At 44.8% G+C, this 16,778-nt stretch overlaps 2 protein-coding genes across 2 annotated transcripts in view; both read left to right on the top strand.

The window, feature by feature from the left end:
• The window catches only part of BBOF1 (basal body orientation factor 1), a 44,478-nt gene that overhangs the window by 7,027 nt on the left and 20,673 nt on the right, over positions 1-16,778 (top strand). Inside the window, exons 3-5 of the mRNA XM_062181735.1 lie at positions 870-935; positions 8,682-8,825; positions 16,473-16,553. Coding sequence (XP_062037719.1) covers positions 870-935; positions 8,682-8,825; positions 16,473-16,553 — 291 coding nt within the window. The remainder of the gene's footprint in view (positions 1-869; positions 936-8,681; positions 8,826-16,472; positions 16,554-16,778) is intronic.
• LOC133751355 (E3 ubiquitin-protein ligase RNF113A-like) lies at positions 11,478-13,300 on the top strand. The gene has a single exon (XM_062181356.1). The coding sequence runs from the start codon at positions 11,512-11,514 to the stop codon at positions 12,511-12,513; it is 1,002 nt and encodes a 333-aa protein (XP_062037340.1). The 5' UTR covers positions 11,478-11,511; the 3' UTR covers positions 12,514-13,300.

Below are 16,778 nucleotides of genomic sequence, written 5' to 3'. Positions count from 1 at the left end.
TTCGCCCATCCGAAGCCAGGAGCCAGGAGATTCTTCCGGGTCTCCCACGCGGGTGCAGGGGCCCAAGGACTTGTGCCATCTTCTACTGCTATCCCAGGCCACAGCAGAGAGCTGGATTGGAAGTGGAGCAGCCGGGTCTCGAACTGTCACCCATATGTAATGCTGGCACTTCAGGCCAGGACGTTAACCTGCTGCGCCACAGTGCCAGTCCCCATGGCATTGCTTTTTAATTATCCATAGACTAATTTAGTACATTTCCAAAGAATTTTAAAATTTTGAGTTTGTATCACTCAGGTAGTATTGGAATAAAATATATAAAGGATAAAAAAAATTGAAATCCTGTCACTTGCTACAACGTGGTGAACCTCAAGGATATTAATTTAAATGAAGTAAGCCAGTCACAAATAATCAAGTATTACTATAAAGTATTTAAAGGAGTCACAGCATAGGAGCAGAAAAGGTGATCGCCAAGGACTCGGGGAAGAGAAGAGGGAATGTGTGTCTAATGGGTAGAGAGTTGGATTTGCAAGATGAAAAATTCTAAAGCTCTGTTGAACAGTGTGAGTACACTTGACATACTAACTGCATATGAGAAACTGCCAACATGATACATTTAATAGCTTTTGGTTTTTTTTTTACCACAATGAACAAGTTACCTAGGTTATTCTCATGATAACCAGGTTTTGAAAATTGAAAATAGCAGATTAATGGTATGGTATGGGTAAGTTCCTGTGTCCTTCTCTTCCCACTCACTCTCTGCCTCTTCTACCCTGCTGGCTGTAGTGTTATGCAGAAACTAGGTCACTACTGAAGGCAGGACACGGAGCACTGTCTTCACCCTCCTTACTCTCTATTTTCACCTTCCACAGATTGAAAAATTAAAACAGCAGTTGATTGAAACAAATGAAAAAGCTGAAGAGGAGAAGCAGCAAATGGTGAGTGATCTATATTCACTAGCACTTTACTTACTGCTTAGTTCAGGTATTTTAAGAGCCAATAAGTGTGGCTGGCGTTGGGAGATGGTTTCAGTCTCAGCTGCTCCACTTCCAGTCCAGCTCCTTGTTAAGGCACCTGGGAAAGCAGTGGAGGATGGCCCAAATCCCTGGGCCCCTGCACTAGCATAGGAGACCCGAAGAAGCTCCTGGCTCCTGGCTTCAGACTGGCTCAGCTCCGGCCATTGTGGCCATTTGGGGAGTGAACAAACAGATGGAAAGTCGCTCTTTCTGTAACTCTGCCTTTCAAATAAATAAAATCTTAAAAAAAAAAAAAAGACCCAATAAGAATAATAAGTTTAAAGCAGTCCAATGACTGGAAACCTCACACACTTGATTGTCCAGAAGCTCAAAGATAACATAGTAAATATGTTATTGCAGAAAACTATCTGGTGTTAGGAATGCTTTTTGTTCCTAAGTTTGTTATTGTTTTCAGTAGACAGAGCTCAGAAATATATATTTTTAAAATATTAAATTATGAATTCATACTTACACTTTCAGTTCAGTTGCAGGAATATAAAGTTTTTATTTAATCTTACCTGTGTCTCCTTTCTTCCTTGCCAAAAATCTGGTTAAAAAAAAGAGTTGTTGGCCAGTGTCGCGGCTCACTAGCCTAATCCTTCGCCTGCAGCGCCGGCACCCGGGGTTCTATTCCCGGTTGGGGCACCAGATTCTGTCCCGGTTACTCCTCTTCCAGCCCAGCTCTCTGCTGTGGCCTGGGAGGGCAGTGGAGGATGGCCCAGGTGCTTGGGCTCCTGCCACCCACATGAGAGGCCAGGAGAAGCACCTGGCTCCTGGCTTTGGATCAGCGCAGAGCGCCAAGCGTAGCGACCACTTGGGGGGTGAACCAATGGAAAAAGAAAGACCTTTCTCTCTCTCTCTCTCTAACTCTACCTGTCAAAAAAATAAAATTAAAAAAAAAGTTGTCATTTATTTGTTTTTATCTATTTAAAAGGCAGAGAGAGAGAGATCTTTCATTTGCTGGTTTATTGCCTGAATGCCCACAACAGCTGGGGCGAGGCCATGCAGAAGCCAGGAGACAGAAACTCAATCTGGGTCTCCCATGTGGGTGGCAGGAACCCAAGTACTTGAGCCATCACTGCTGCCTCCCAGGGTGCCCATGAGTAGGAAGCTGGGATAGGAAGCGGAGTTGGGACTTTAACCCAGATACTCTGATAATGGGCTGTGGGCATCCCAAGGGCATCTTTTTGTTGTATCTCATAAATACAACATTTGGAACATAGTAATTTTTCCCACTGTACCTGCTCTCCTACCCCTTCCTCTTCCCTATCTTGTTTAATCTGAGAAAGAAAAAGAAAAAATAATAAAATGAAAAAGCTAAGAAAATTGTCCATCGAAAGTCCAGCCAAGTGCTGTTCAGTGTTTGCTTATCAAAGGTGACTTCACTTTTTTTTCCCCTTCCTCCTTTCCTTTCCTTCCTCACCCTTGTTTTTTTTTTTAGAAACTTAATTCTCTTTAAAGAAGAACCAGGAATGATACATCTCTTGCCAGCTCTTAGATATAACTGTAACTTATAAGATATAATAATATCCTCCACTTAATACACTAAAAGGAAGTGATTCTTTGGGGACAGAGGTCCCGCATGGGAGGTTAGTGCACAGTGACTCTTGCTTATTTAACAAATAGTACTCTTCTGTATGACATCAGTGATCACCCAGGTATCTTGACATGTGCTGCCTCAGCTATGGAGCCTTCACTCCTTTTTAATTCTATTATTATTTCCAGACACGTAGTACTATTTATATGATCACTTTAACACTTGTTCCTTTCTAGATGGTCACTTTACCACTTAATCCTATCCATTTGATCTCTGTAACACTTAAACTGCTATATTTTACCAGCCAGCTTAAGGGAATTTGGGGTCCCATGGCAAATTTCTAAACTGTACCCTTAGAATTAAGTTCATAGGAATGTATGCAGAACTATACTGTTTTGCAGTTATGAACTTCATACATTTCAACTTTAAGGTCTTGGTAATTCTTCTCACTGTGCCCGCCCTCCCACCTACACTCCCACCCTCCTTCCTCTTCCCTTTCTTATTCTCACTCTGATTTTTTACTAAGGTCTATTTTCTTTTATAAATCTTTTTTTAAAAGATTTATTTTACTTATTTGAAAGACAGAGTTATAGAGAGAGAAAGAGGGGAGAGGTCTTCCATCTGCTGATTCACTGCCAAGATGGCTGCAATGTCCCGGAGCTGCACTGATCCAAAGCCAGGAGCCAGGAGCTTCTTCCAGGTCTCCTACGTGGGTGCAGGGGCGCAAGGACTTGAGCCATCTTCTACTGCTTTCCCAGGCCACAGCTGAGAGCTGGATCGGAAGAGGAGCAGCCAGGACTAGAACCAAAGCCCATATGGGATGCCAGTGCTTCAGGCCAGGGCTTTAACCCACTGTGCCACAGCGCCAGCCCCTAAGATCTATTTTCAATTTTTATACACATATAGTTAACCCTATGTTAAGTAAAGAGTTCAATAATTAGTATGAAAGAAAAAAGATAAGGAAGATATGATAAAGGAAAAGAAAAGAAAAAGAAAAATATAAACTAAAAAGCTTTTTCTCAGCAGTCAAGGGCTGTTCAAAGTCATTGCTTTTTGAAGTGTCAGTATCATTTCTGCAGGTTGCCTTTTAGGTGCTCTTTTAGTTATCACAAGTCAGAGAGAACACATGGTGTTTGTCCTTTTGGGGCTGGCTTATTTCACTAAGTATGATGTTTTCCAATTTCATCCATTTTGTTGCAAATGACCAGATTTCATTTTTTCACTGCTGTGTAGTATTCCATGGTGTACATATCCCATAATTTCTTTATGCAGTCTTCAACTGATGGGCATTTCGGTTGATTCTGTGTCTTTGCTATTGTGAATTGAGCTGCGATAAACATGGAGGTACAGATAGCTCTTTCTTTTTCTTTTTTTTTTTTTCTAAGATTTTATTTATTTATTTGACAGGTAGGGTTACAGACAGTGAAACAGGCAGAGAGAAAGGTCCTCTCTCCACTGGTTCACTCCCCAAATGGCCACAATGGCCAGAACTGTGATGATCTGAAGCCAGGAGCCAGGTGCCTCTTCCCGGTCCCCCACGTGGGTGCAGGGGCCCAAGTACTCGGGCCATCCTCCATTGCCCTCCCGGGCCACAGCAGAGAGCTGGACTGGAAGAGGAGCAGCCGAGACAAGAACCGGCACCCATATGGGATACTGGTGCCACAGGCAGAGGATTAACCCAGTGCGCCATGGTGCCAGTCCCAGATAGCTCTTTCATATGCTGATTTTATTTCCCTTGGGTAGATACCCAGGAGTGGGATGGCTGGAATATATGGTAGGTCTATATTCAGATTTCTGAGGTATCTTCACACTGTCTCCCAGAGTGGCTTTACCAATTTACATTCCCACCAACAGTGGATTAGGGTACCCCAGGGCATCTTTTTTTTTTTTTTTTTTTTTACATTTACTTATTTATTTGAAAGAGAGAGGCAGAGAGGGAGAGAAAGAGAGAGAGAGAGGTGTTCCATCCACTGGTTCACTCCCCAAATGGCTGAGACAGCCAGAGCTGCACCAATCCGAAGCCAGGAGCCAAGAGCTTCTTCTGGTCTCCACATGGGTGCAGGGGCACAAAGACCTGTGCCATTTCATACTGCTTTCCCAAGCCATAGCAGAGAGCTAGATTGGAAGTGGAGCAGCCGGGACTGGAACTGGCGCCCATATGGGATGCCGGCATTGCAGGTGGCAGCTTTACCTGCTCTGCCACAGTGCCAGCCCCTCCTCCCCCAAGGGCATCTTAACCACAAAGTCAGATGCCCCCCTTCCAAAATCCTGGTTCTTAAACAGTATAATTACTTTGTTGCTTAAATGTTACTACATCAAAAATCCTCAGTATACTAAGGTACCACCAATAGTAGATTACTGGAAATAGTTTAGGATTTGGGGAGGCATTTCCACACCCATAGAAAATATACTAATGAGGATTTATGGTCAAAATTGCAAGATATAAAACCATTTTGAATTCCTTACTGTGAACACAAATCCAACATATTTTGCCATAAACCCAACATATATGCCACAAATTCAATATATTTTGCTTTTGAAAGGTTGCTTTTTAAAAATATATATCTATTTATTTGAAAGAAAGAGATCTTCCATCCACTGGTTCATTTCCCAAATACCGACAACAACTGGGTCTGGACCAGGCCAAAGCCAGGAGCCAGTAACTCAATCCAGATCTCCCACATGGGTGGCAGGGGCCCAAATACTCGGGCCATCATTTGGTACCTCCCAGGTACATTAACAGGAAGCTGAATGAGAAACAGAGGTGCAGGACTCAGACTCCAGGCACTCTGCCCCAGAGGTTACTTCTTAAGATTAAATTTTGAATGTAAAAATGTGTAATTATGTAAAGTATGTACATGGTTTTGAAATCAAGACCATCAAACAGGGGCTGGTGCTGTGGTACAGTGTGTTAAAGCCCTAGCATGCAGCACTGACATCCCATATGGGTGCCTGTTCAAGTTCCTGCTGTTCCCCTTCCAATCCTGCTCTCTGCTATGGTCTGGGAAAGCAGTAGAAAATAGCCCAAGTCCTTGTGCTCCTGCACCCACGTGGGAGACCTGGAAGAAACTCCTGGCTCCAGATTGGCTCAGCTCCAGCCATTGTGGCCATTTAAGGGAGTGAACCAGAAGACTGGAGACCTCTCTCTCTCTCTCTCTCTCTCTCTCTCTCTTACTGTCTGTAACTCTACCTCTCAAATAAATAAAATGTTTTTTAAAAAAAGACTATGAAACAGAGTATGTATTGAGAAATCCAATTTCAATCCGTGTCTTTTCCACACTGCCTTTTCCCTGTTCCTGTAGGTACTCATTGTGGGTTTATCCTTTCACTTAAAAGTTTTTCATTGATGTTTGTAATAAATGTTAACAGAGAAGCATATTGCATCTCTTCTTTCTTAGATAAAGCATAGCATATATTATACACAGACTACACCTTCCTTTATTTCGTGTTTCTCGGAGATGAATCCACAGCAGTGTGTGAAGCTCTCCCGCATTAGCTGTACGATGGTCCGTTACATGTGTGTTCTCACTGTATTCAGCTGGTCTCCACTTGAGTCAGGAACGCTAGGACAGGGTACCATAGATCAGGTGGTGTAAACACACACATCGCCCACAGTTTTAGAGGCTGGAAGTCTGAGGTCAGGGTGTCAGCATGGGAAGGTTCTTTTATTTTTTAAAGAATTATTTTATTCAAAAGGCAGAGTTAGAGAGAGAGAGAGAGAGAGAGAGAGAGAGAGAGAGAGAGAGAACTTCCATCTGCTGGTTCACTCCCCAGATGGCTGTATCAGCTGGAACTGGGCCAGGCCAAAGCCAGAGCCAGGAGCTTCATCCAGGTCTCCCATGTGGGTGGCAGGGGCCCAAGCACTTGGACCATCCTCTGCTGCTTTCCCAGATCATCCGTAGGGAGCTGGATTGGAAGTGGAATATCCGGGACTCGAACCATATGGGATGCCTGTGCCTGCAGGCAGCGGTTCAACCTGCTATGCCACAGCACCAGCCCCATGGGAAGGTTCTCAGTAAGGGCTCGCCTACTGGTTCAGAGGCCACTGCCGCCATGTGTATCCTCACACGGCAGAGAGAAAGTTCTGGTCTCCTCATCTCCTCTTGCAGGCGATCAGTCCCACCATGGAGCTGCACCGTCATGACTGTATCTAAACCTGATTGCCTACCCAAGGCCACACTTCCAAATGCCATTACACTGAGGCTTAGGACTTAAAGGAATTTAGTGAGAGGGGAGGGCAAGCACCCAGCCCACAGCTGCTGACAGGGTTGTTTCCACTGTTTGGTGCTACAGTTACTGCTCCAGTAAAGAACCTGTTGTGGACATCTTTTTACATTTTGGCCACTGTGCCTTTGGGGATAGATTTCTATAGGTGATACTGCTGGGTCAAAGAAAAATATGTATTTTTTGTAGATGCTGCCAAATTTCCCTGTATAGATACTGTGCCGTTTTCATGATACCACCCCGGGGTGTGAGACTGCTTCTGCAGTGCTGCCAATAGAATACAGTGTTGAATTTGACTTTCGCCCATGTGACTGCTGAGAAATGGTATTGAAGTGTAGTTTCAATTTGTGTTTCTCATATTACGAGGTAGGTTAAGAATCTTTTTCATGTTAGAGGGCCAATTGCATTTTTGGTGTCTTTTGTTCATTTTTATTACATTGATCCTTTTCTTCTCCCTCCCACTTTCCCTCCTTTCCTCTCTCTCCTTCCTTTACTTCCTTCTCTTCTTCCTCTTTCTCATTTTTCTTGTTTTTCCTCCTTCCTTCTTCTTTTACTAGAATATTTATCCTCCCCTTGTATCTCAGCTTACTAATTTCAATTTATGTTGGGGATGTTGCCCTTCTTACAGAGTAAAGATTTGTTTAGTCTTCTCATATCCCTTTTAAATAAACATCTACATTGTCTTCCTTTCTATCAGCTTGTATAGAAATTTTTCCAAAATTTTGTTTCTTTTACAGGTGGTTGGTATCTTTTTATAAAAATTAAAACTTTAGGGACCAGCACCGTGGCTCACTTGGTTAGTCCTCCACCTGCCGTGCCAGCATCCGTATGGGCACCAGATCTAGTCCCCGATGCTCCTCTTCCAGTCCAGCTCTCTGCTGTGGCCCAGGAGGACAGTGGAGGATGGCCCAAGTGCTTGGGCCCCTACACTCGCACGGGAGACCAGGAGGAAGCACCCAGCTTCTGGCTTCGGATCAGCACAGCACCAGCCATGGCAACCATTTGGGGAGTGAACCAACAGAGGAAAGAACTTTCTCTCTGTCTGTCTCTCTCACTGTCTATAACCCTGTCAAATAAATTTTAAAAAATTTACAACTTTATTCAGAGGGCAGACATTTGGTACATCAGTTAAGCTGCTCCATCCCATATCAAAGTGCCTGGATTTGAGTCCTGACTCTGCCCTCCATTCCAACTTCCTGCTAATGCACACCCACAATGCAACAGGTGATGGAGACAGCAGGTAATGGCTGAGCACTTCAGTCTCTGCCACCTATATAGGAGGCCTGGATTGAGTTCCTGGCTCCTGGCCTTGGCCTGGCCCAGCCCTTGCTGTTATGGGCATTTGGGGAATAACCCAGTTGATGGAAGGATTTTCTTTGTCTCTATCTCTTTTTCTTTTTTCCTCTTTGCCTTTTAAATCAATAAACATTTTAAAACTTTATGCAAAGTAAAAGGGATATTTCTTCAAAGATGTACAAATGGCTCAAGGCCTCAATGCAAATATGACTCTGGAACTTTTTTTTATAAAAATTTTATTTATTTATTTGAGAGATAGTTACAGACAGTGAGAGGGAGAGACAGAGATAAAGGTCTTCCGTCTGTTGGTTCACTCCCCAAATGGCTGCAATGGCAGGAGCTGTGCTGATCTGAAGCCAGGAGCCAGGTGCTTCTTCCCAGTCTCCCATGTGGGTGCAGGGTCCCAAGGACTTGGGCCGTCTTCTACATCTTTCCCAGGCCATAGCAGAGCGCTGGATTGGAAGAGAAGCAGCTGGGACTAGAACCGGCGCCCATATGGGATGCTGGCGCCACAGGCGGAGGATTAGTCTACTGCGCCATGGCGCTGGCCCCATTGTGGAAGTTCTGTTCTTTTTCCTAACTCATCTACAATCTCTCTTTTTTTCATACAGGAGCGCCAGTACACTATGTATATACATGACCTGGAGGAAAAGTTCAATCAAAGAATCAAAGAAATTGGCATGATTCAGACAGAGCTGAAAGCAATAAAACAATTTCAGAAGAGAAAAATTCAAGTGGAAAAAGAATTAGATGATGTAAGCGCCCCCCTACCCCAAGAGATTAGAACTGTTTATGCTGCAGAAACCTTCACAAACATCTGCTACTGTGAGACAGTAAAGAAGTCTTGACATTCTTGAGATTATTTGGGAGGAAAAGAGGGAACCATACCAGGTCAGAACTGGAAACCAAAGATTTTTGACAGCAAGACCTTTTCTAAACATTGGTTTCTTGATAGACTCATCCAGCTGCAGCCACCACACCCTCCCACAGTTATGTAGTTAGTCTGGGGGATAATAATGTTAGAAAAAAATGTAAAAGCTCTAGGGTTTAAAAGTCACTGTAATCCAAAAGCTGTACTTTGGAAATTTATATTTATTAAATAAAAGTTAAAAAAAAAGGGGGGGGGGGCAGGCGCTGCAGCTCAATAGGCTAATCCTCCGCCTAGCAGCGCCGGCACACCGGGTTCTAGTCCAGGTTGGGGCGCCGGATTCTGTCCTGGTTGCCCCTCTTCCAGTCTAGCTCTCTGCTGTGGCCCGGGAGTGCAGTGGAGGATGGCCCAAGTGCTTGGGCCCTGCACCCCATGGGAGACCAGTAGAAGCACCTGGCTCCTGGCTTCGGATCAGCGCGGTGCGCCGGCTACGGCGGCCATTGGAGGGTGAACCAACGGCAAAGGAAGACCTTTCTGTCTCTCTCTCTCACTATCCACTCTGCCTGTAAAAAAAAAAGAAAAAAGAAAAAAAAAAAGCTCTAGGGATTGGGTTGAGTGGGGCAGGGATCACTAAGCATTTTCAGAAAGTTTCTCTGACCTTGCTTTTAAGAAGTGGCTCAGGATATGGTTTTATTGTGTTGATGATAATGCAGTAAATAGCACAAGTAGGTGCCTGGCAAAGGTAGCTGAAATTAGCTTTGTGAGTTAGGCAAGTTACTTAACCTTTCTGTACCTCGGTTTCCTTATTTATAAAATGTGGATAATAAAAGTTGCTGTCTCAGAATTGTTGTAGGATTAAATGAATTAATATATGTAAAATACTACACGTCATGTGGTAAGAATTACATAAACGTGTTTGTAAAAGCTTGGCTTTGTCCCTGGTGCCAAATCAAAACAACAAGGACAGGGGCCAGCACCATGGCTCTCTTGGTTAATCCTCCCAAATGGGCGCCGGGTTCTAGTCCCGGTTGCTCCTCTTCCAGTCCAGCAATCTGCTGTGGCCTGAGAAGGCAGTGGAGGATGACCCAAGTGCTTGGGCCCTGCACCTGCATGGGAGACCAGGAGGAAGCACCTGGCTCCTGGTTACAGTGTGCCGGCCATAGCAGCCATTAGGGTAGTGAACCAATGGAAGGAAGACCTTTCTCTCTGTCTCTCTCTCTCTCTCTCTCTCACTGTCTAACTCTATCAAATTAAAAAAAAAAATGACAGAGTTGGAAGGGAAGGAACAAGAAAGCTATTGATAGACTAAGGCAGTAGCAAGCTTTGTGGTCTCAGGAAGTACCATCCTGCTTTGCGGATGGCCTGGGACTTATAAGGAGCTGACAAGGAGGCTGGGCTGCTGAGCCAGGTGCTGAAGCCAGCTGCGAGTCTGGTAATGGACCTCGGATGTCAGCACAGTTCCCTAGGAAACTTCCTTCATGGCCTGACTTTATTGTGAGGAGGACACAGGATATTCTGTACAACTAAGTAGCTACAAACATTATTTGGCTAAGACCTGAAAGAGGTAAAGTATTGTATTAAGAGACTACAGTGTTTCGGTAGCCAGATGGAGGCCACTCAGCCTGGAGCCCGTGCTTATCATGTCCTTAGGTGTTTGTACCTCTTCGCATTTTGTTGCCACAAATTCAAACCTGGGTCATGCTGACTGGGGAGGGCCAGATTACTTCCCAATTGCAGCTGTCTTTCCCACGGGCCAGTTTGTGAAAGCCACAAGCAAGCATGGTTTGTCTGTTGGAGCAGACACTTCAGTTAGTCACAGGCTCAGTAGTTTGCTTTTGTGCATCAAAATAGGAAAAGAAAGATGCTTTGGGGCTGGTTATAAACTGATGTGCAGCTCTCTCTGAAGAAAGGTGCTGCTAACAGCATTTGCTGCTTTCCTGCCTTCTGCAGGAACAGTCTTAGACCATCACTGTTCTGATGTCATGATCACCTCTGCCAAGCATTGTCTTTAGTATCAATCCATTGAGAACAAACACTGCCAGACACCTTGATGCGACAGTTAAGCCTCTACACTTACCTAGGAATATTGTCATCTTTTGTCTGGAATGTATTCCTGATCTCTGTGCATTCAGATTGTACCATCTCTCAAAGGCTCAGCTCAAGTGCATGCTCTCCTGAGGCCTTCCCACAGAGTCTTGTTTAAAAGTAATTTTTGAGGGGTGACATTCGGTATCTCTTCTGTATCACAGAGTTCATCTGTCCTGACTGTATTCCGCATTTGTCTTGTCTACTAGACTGTAAATGCCTTGAGGCATGAACAGTATTATCCTTTGTATCAGTTGAAATGTGAAATACAAAACAAACAAACAAAAAACCCACAAAAAAACAAGATACACAGCACACTCCATAATCTTTGTCAAGGGTTTCCGGTAGCAGCCCCGCAGGGAGTGCGGGTCTGGCGCCTGCGCACTGGCGCTCCCGGGCCCGTCCTCTCCCCCAGCAGTGACGTAGGAGGCGCGCGCCGACCCGGTCGCCCGTTGTGCCGCAGCCGTTTGGGAGCCCCGGGCTCTAAGATGGCAGAGCGGCCTTCAGGAGAGACGGCCGGCCAGGTGTGCGCCTTCCTCTTCAAAAAGCCTGGGCGGAAAGGGGCTGCCGCGCGCAGAAAGCGTCCGGTGTACGACCCAGATCCCGGGGAAAGCAGCAGCAGTGGCGACGAAGGCAGCCCTGTGGTTCGGCCCGAGCAGAGGCGGGCGGCCCACAACCCCATGATACAGAAGACCTGTGGCGGCGCGAAGCGGAAGGACGGCAGCCGCGGGGAGGAGGAGGAGGCGGGAAAGGAGCCCGAGAGCCTCGGCGTCGTCTACAAGTCCACCCGCTCGGCCAAACCCGCGGGCCCCGAGGATATGGGGGCGACGGCCGTGTACGAGCTGGACACGGAGAAGGAGCGGGACGCGCAAGCCATCTTTGAGCGCAGCCGAAAGATCCAGGAGGCGCTGAGGGGCCAGGAGGATGACAAGATCTACCGGGGCATCAATAGCTACCAGAAATACATGAAGCCCAAGGATACGTCGATGGGCAATGCCTCCTCCGGGATGGTGAGGAAGGGCCCCATCCGAGCGCCCGAGCACCTGCGAGCCACCGTGCGCTGGGATTACCAGCCCGACATCTGTAAGGACTACAAGGAGACTGGCTTTTGCGGCTTCGGAGACAGCTGCAAATTCCTCCACGACCGCTCAGATTACAAGCATGGCTGGCAGATTGAACGTGAGCTTGATGAGGGTCGCTACAGTGTCTGCGAGGATGAAGACTACGAAGTGGGCAGCGACCATGAGGAAATACCATTCAAGTGTTTCATCTGTCGCCAGACCTTCCAAAACCCCGTGGTGACCAAGTGCAGGCATTATTTCTGTGAGAGCTGTGCCCTGCAGCATTTCCGCACCACCCCGCGCTGCTATGTCTGTGACCAGCAGACCAGTGGCGTCTTCAATCCAGCCAAAGAACTGATGGCTAAGCTGGAGAGGCACAGAGCTGCAGCAGAGGGCAGTACTTCCGGTTTCCCCGGAGACCCCCCATGAGGGCCCAATTCCCAACACAGACGTTTCCCCTAATTCTCAAAGCTCAAAATAAACATTCTGTTGTTCTTTTGGAAATCTTAAAATACTTGAAGAAATGTCAAGTTTTAAGTGAAAATGCTACAAGTTGAATAATATAGTTTTCAGGAACTCTCAAAATAGCCATCCTCTATATAGGCTTACATTCTAGTGAGCCCTTGTGTGATTTTTTTTTTTTTTTTTTTTTAAAGAACAATATTGCCACCTAATGGTGAAATACATCTCAGCCATTTCAGAGGAGGCTGTGGAGATTTAAAATTCAAATGCAAAAGACATTGATGATTCTGTGGAATCCCAAGGGAGGAATAACTGAAATAGGTGTGAGAGTCCGTAAATTTAACACTGAAAGACACATTAGGAAAGCAAATTAGTACACTGAATATCTAGGATTCATTATACAAATTAAAAAGAGACTAAACATTACCAAAGTTATTCAAGGCATACATTTTAAAGAAAAAACGGTCTCTGGGTCTAGCACTGTGGTGTGTCGTAGCAGGTAAAGCTGCCACCTGCAGGGCTGGCATCCAATAGGGACATTGGTTTGAGTCCTGGCTGCTCCATGCCCAGTCCAGCTTCCTGCTAATGTGCCTGGGAAAGCAGTGGAAGATGGCCCAAGTACCCACGTGAGAAACTCAGCTGAAGCTCCTGGCTCCTGGCTTTAGCCTGGCCGAGCCCTGGTGATTGTGGCCATTGAGTGAAACAGCGGTTGGAAGATTCTTGTTTACTCTCTCTGTGCCTCTCTCTCTGTAACTTTGACTTTCAAATAAATCTTTTTTAAAAAGAAAAAATGGTTCCTATTAACAATCATATTTGTAGGTTACAGTTAGGATTTTTTTTTTAGTTGTTTTAGTCTTTTGACAAAATAATATTCACTTCAATAACTTAGCTTAATTGACTAAAAACAATGCCCTGCTCCTCACAATTACCTAGAGATAAGCCTTGTTAATATTCTGATAATTAGGGGACGGCACTGTGGTACGGAGGGTTTAAACCCTAGCCTGCAGCTCCAGCATCACTTATGGGCACCAGTTCAAGTCCTGGCAGCTCCACTTCTGATCCATTCGCTGCTAATGTGCCTAGGAAGGTAGCAGAGGATGGCCCAAGTCTTTGGGCACCTGTACGTGTGTGGGAGACTCAGAGGAAGCTCCTGGCTCCTGGCTCCTGGCTCCTTAATTCAGATCAGCCCAGGTCTGGCCACTGTGGCCATTTGGGGAGTGAACCAGCGGATGGAAGACCTCTCTCTCTGTCTCTACTTCTCTAACTCTGTCTTTCAAATAAAAATTCTGATGTCTTTCCTTTTTTTCCTCTGCTGTATGGGAAACAAAACTATCATGTGCTATTTTCACAGAACTGAAGTCCTGTACACACTGATAACCTGCATTCTTATAAACTGTGATGAACATCTAAGGAATGGCATATTTTTCTGTATCTTAATTTGCTCCCTCCCCCCCTTTTTTTTTTAATTTGAGAGGTAGATAGCTCCCATCCACTTGTGTATTCCCCTGAAACATTGAAGTCAGGAGCACAGTCCACATTTCCCATGTAAGTGGTAACTTAGTTACTTTACCTATCACAGGTTCACATTAGCAGAAAGCTGGAATCAGAAGCTTGAGGCAAATGTCAAATCCAGGCATTCTGATAGGAGATGGGTCCTAACTAGTGTCTTAATCACTATGCCAAATGCCTGCTCTTCTTTAAATAAGGAGCTTCTTAGAAGTGGAATTTATGAGTTAAAGAACATGAACTTAAAAAGATTTATTTATTTGAAAGGCAGAGTTACAGAGAGGCAGAGGCAGAGAGAGAGGTCTTCCATCTGCTGGTTCACTCCCCTGATGGCTGCAAAAGCCGGAGCTGGGCTGATGCAAAGCCAGGAGTTTCCTCCAGGTCTCCCATGCAGATGGAGACTCCCAAGGACTTGGGCCACCTTCTACTCTTTACCAGGCCATAGCAGAGAGTTGGATCAGAAGTGGAGCAGCCAGGACTTGAACTGGTGCCCACATGAGATGCTGGCACTACAGGCGGCGGCTTTATTGGCTGCGCCACACCACCAACCTCATGAACATGAACTTTCAAAGGCTTGTGATACGCACTGCCTAATTATATTTTCAAAGATTTATTAATTTATAGATTCCAGGGGGGAGTTTAATGGTGTATGAAAGGTTCATCTCTACCCACACTAGAATGGAAGATATTTTATAAACTTGTATGTTGATAGAATTGTACAAGTCTATGACAGTGTAAGGAGCCATTTTAAAAAGTTGTGTAAAAAATTAGGAAGAACATCTGAAAGAGATTATATAAAATGGAAATTTAATACAGTTAGAGATTACAGTAAGTAAAGTAAAGCTATTAAGTATCGGGGAGGATAATATTGGACATAATAGTAATCTATACATTAAAGGTTACTATGCTAAGTATATGTATTATTAATTAATTTTAAAATTTATTTTAGATTTTATTTATTTATTTGAGAGGTAAAGTTACAGACACTGAGAGGGAGAGACAGAGAGTAAGGTCTTCCATCCACTGGTTCATTCCCCAAATCGCCACAATGGCCAGAGCTGTGCCAATCCAAAGACAGGAGCCAGGAGCTTCTTCCAGGTCTCCCACATGGGTGCAGGGGCCCAAGCACTTGGGCTATTTTCTACTGCTTTCCCAGGCCAAAGCAGAGAGCTGGATTGGAAGAAGGGCAGCCGGGACTAGAACTGGTACCCATATGGGATGCTGGCGCCACAGGTGGAGGATTAACCTAATGCGCCATGGTGCCGGCCCTGCATTATTATTTAATCCTTACCATGCCCCTATGAGACAGATACTATTACTATCCTCTTATGCCTGGAGATCTGAGACAAAATTAAGTGACTTGCTTAGAGCCAACCAGTTGGTGAGAGGCAGCCCTGACTCTGGTCTAATGGAAAGCTTTCACTTTTTGTGGCATGAATGTTATAGTAAGTATGCCTATTTTAATCTTATCTTTTTTAAAAAAATTACTTATTTGAAAGACTGAGTTACAGAGAGAAAGGGAGACAGAGATCTTCCATCCCCTGGTTCACTCCCTAAATGGCCACAATAGTCAGGGCTGGGTCAGGCCAAATCCAGGAGCCTGAACTCTTATCTGGGTCTCCTACATGGGTGCAGGAGTCCAAGGACTTGGGCCATCTTCCACTGCCTTCCCAGGCACATGAGCAGGGAGCTGGATCAGAAGTGGAGCAGCCAGGACTCCTACCGGCACCTATGTGGGATGCAAGCATTGCAGGTGGTAGCTTAATGTACTGTGCCATGATGCCAGCCCCAATCCTATTCATTCTTACTATAAATATAGGCTACAGGATTATTGATTTAAATTAGCTTAACTCTCTTTACCCAAAAGAATTTAATCTACATAGTTTTAGAGAACAGAAGTAGGCTCTATCCACGGTAGTCACAAGGAGTTGTTTTTAAATTGATGTTAGCTAAGAAGAATTGTTTTATAAGTCAGAAGGTTCATTTAGCTCCCAAGGAAGAATATTTTGAAAGTGGGAACTATTAGGAGCAGTCTCTAGTGTATTATGAGATTTGAATTGGTGATATGTCTGTCTCGGGATATTTTTCTTATATTCGGTTAGAGAATCGTATAGTCTGACTCCTCAGGTCCCTTTCAGCTCTGAAATTTTATTATTATGTGGTTCTACACATTTGAACTCTTCTAAATGTTCTGAGAACTGTTATCCATGAAAGGCTTTTAAAGAACTCAGTATTGATCTTAGACGCCTGTAGAAGATTGAGGGAAATACATTGCCTGGAGGCAGGGACACCAAGTTTTTCTGGGTGTTTAGGATTAACAGGTCATGTATAAAAGATGTTGCTCTAGTGAGAGTTTTCTAGGAATATGTCCCATCAAACCCACTTCCTACTGACCATTTTTTTTTATATTGTAATTTTAGCTGAAGGAGAGTTTAAGGAACACAGAACGGAAACATCAGGAGACTCTTAGAAGACTAGAAGGCAGGTTTTTTGAAGAAAAGGTACGGAACATGTGTGTTCATTAGAAATGCTTTCTAGGATAACATAAGTATATGCATTCTGACACGTATCACCCTTCCATTTGATATCTTATTGGAAGATTGTTATTGAGTCATAGCAGAATAAGAATCGGAGGGGCTGGCATAGTGGGTAAAGCCCCTGCCTGTGGTGCCGGCATCCCATGTGGGCACCAGTTCTAGATCCAGCTGCTCCACTTCCAGTCCAGC

This window comes from Lepus europaeus, chromosome 22 (assembly GCF_033115175.1).
Source record: "Lepus europaeus isolate LE1 chromosome 22, mLepTim1.pri, whole genome shotgun sequence".
Classification (NCBI taxonomy): Eukaryota; Metazoa; Chordata; class Mammalia; order Lagomorpha; family Leporidae; genus Lepus; species Lepus europaeus.
The sequence above is the reverse complement of the archived record's forward strand: the minus strand, read 5'-3'. Positions and strand labels throughout refer to the sequence as shown.

Excerpts from the sequence above, each read along its gene's own strand:
- LOC133751355 (XM_062181356.1), top strand. The coding sequence starts at position 11,512 with ATGGCAGAGCGGCCTTCAGGAGAGACGGCCGGCCAGGTGTGCGCCTTC.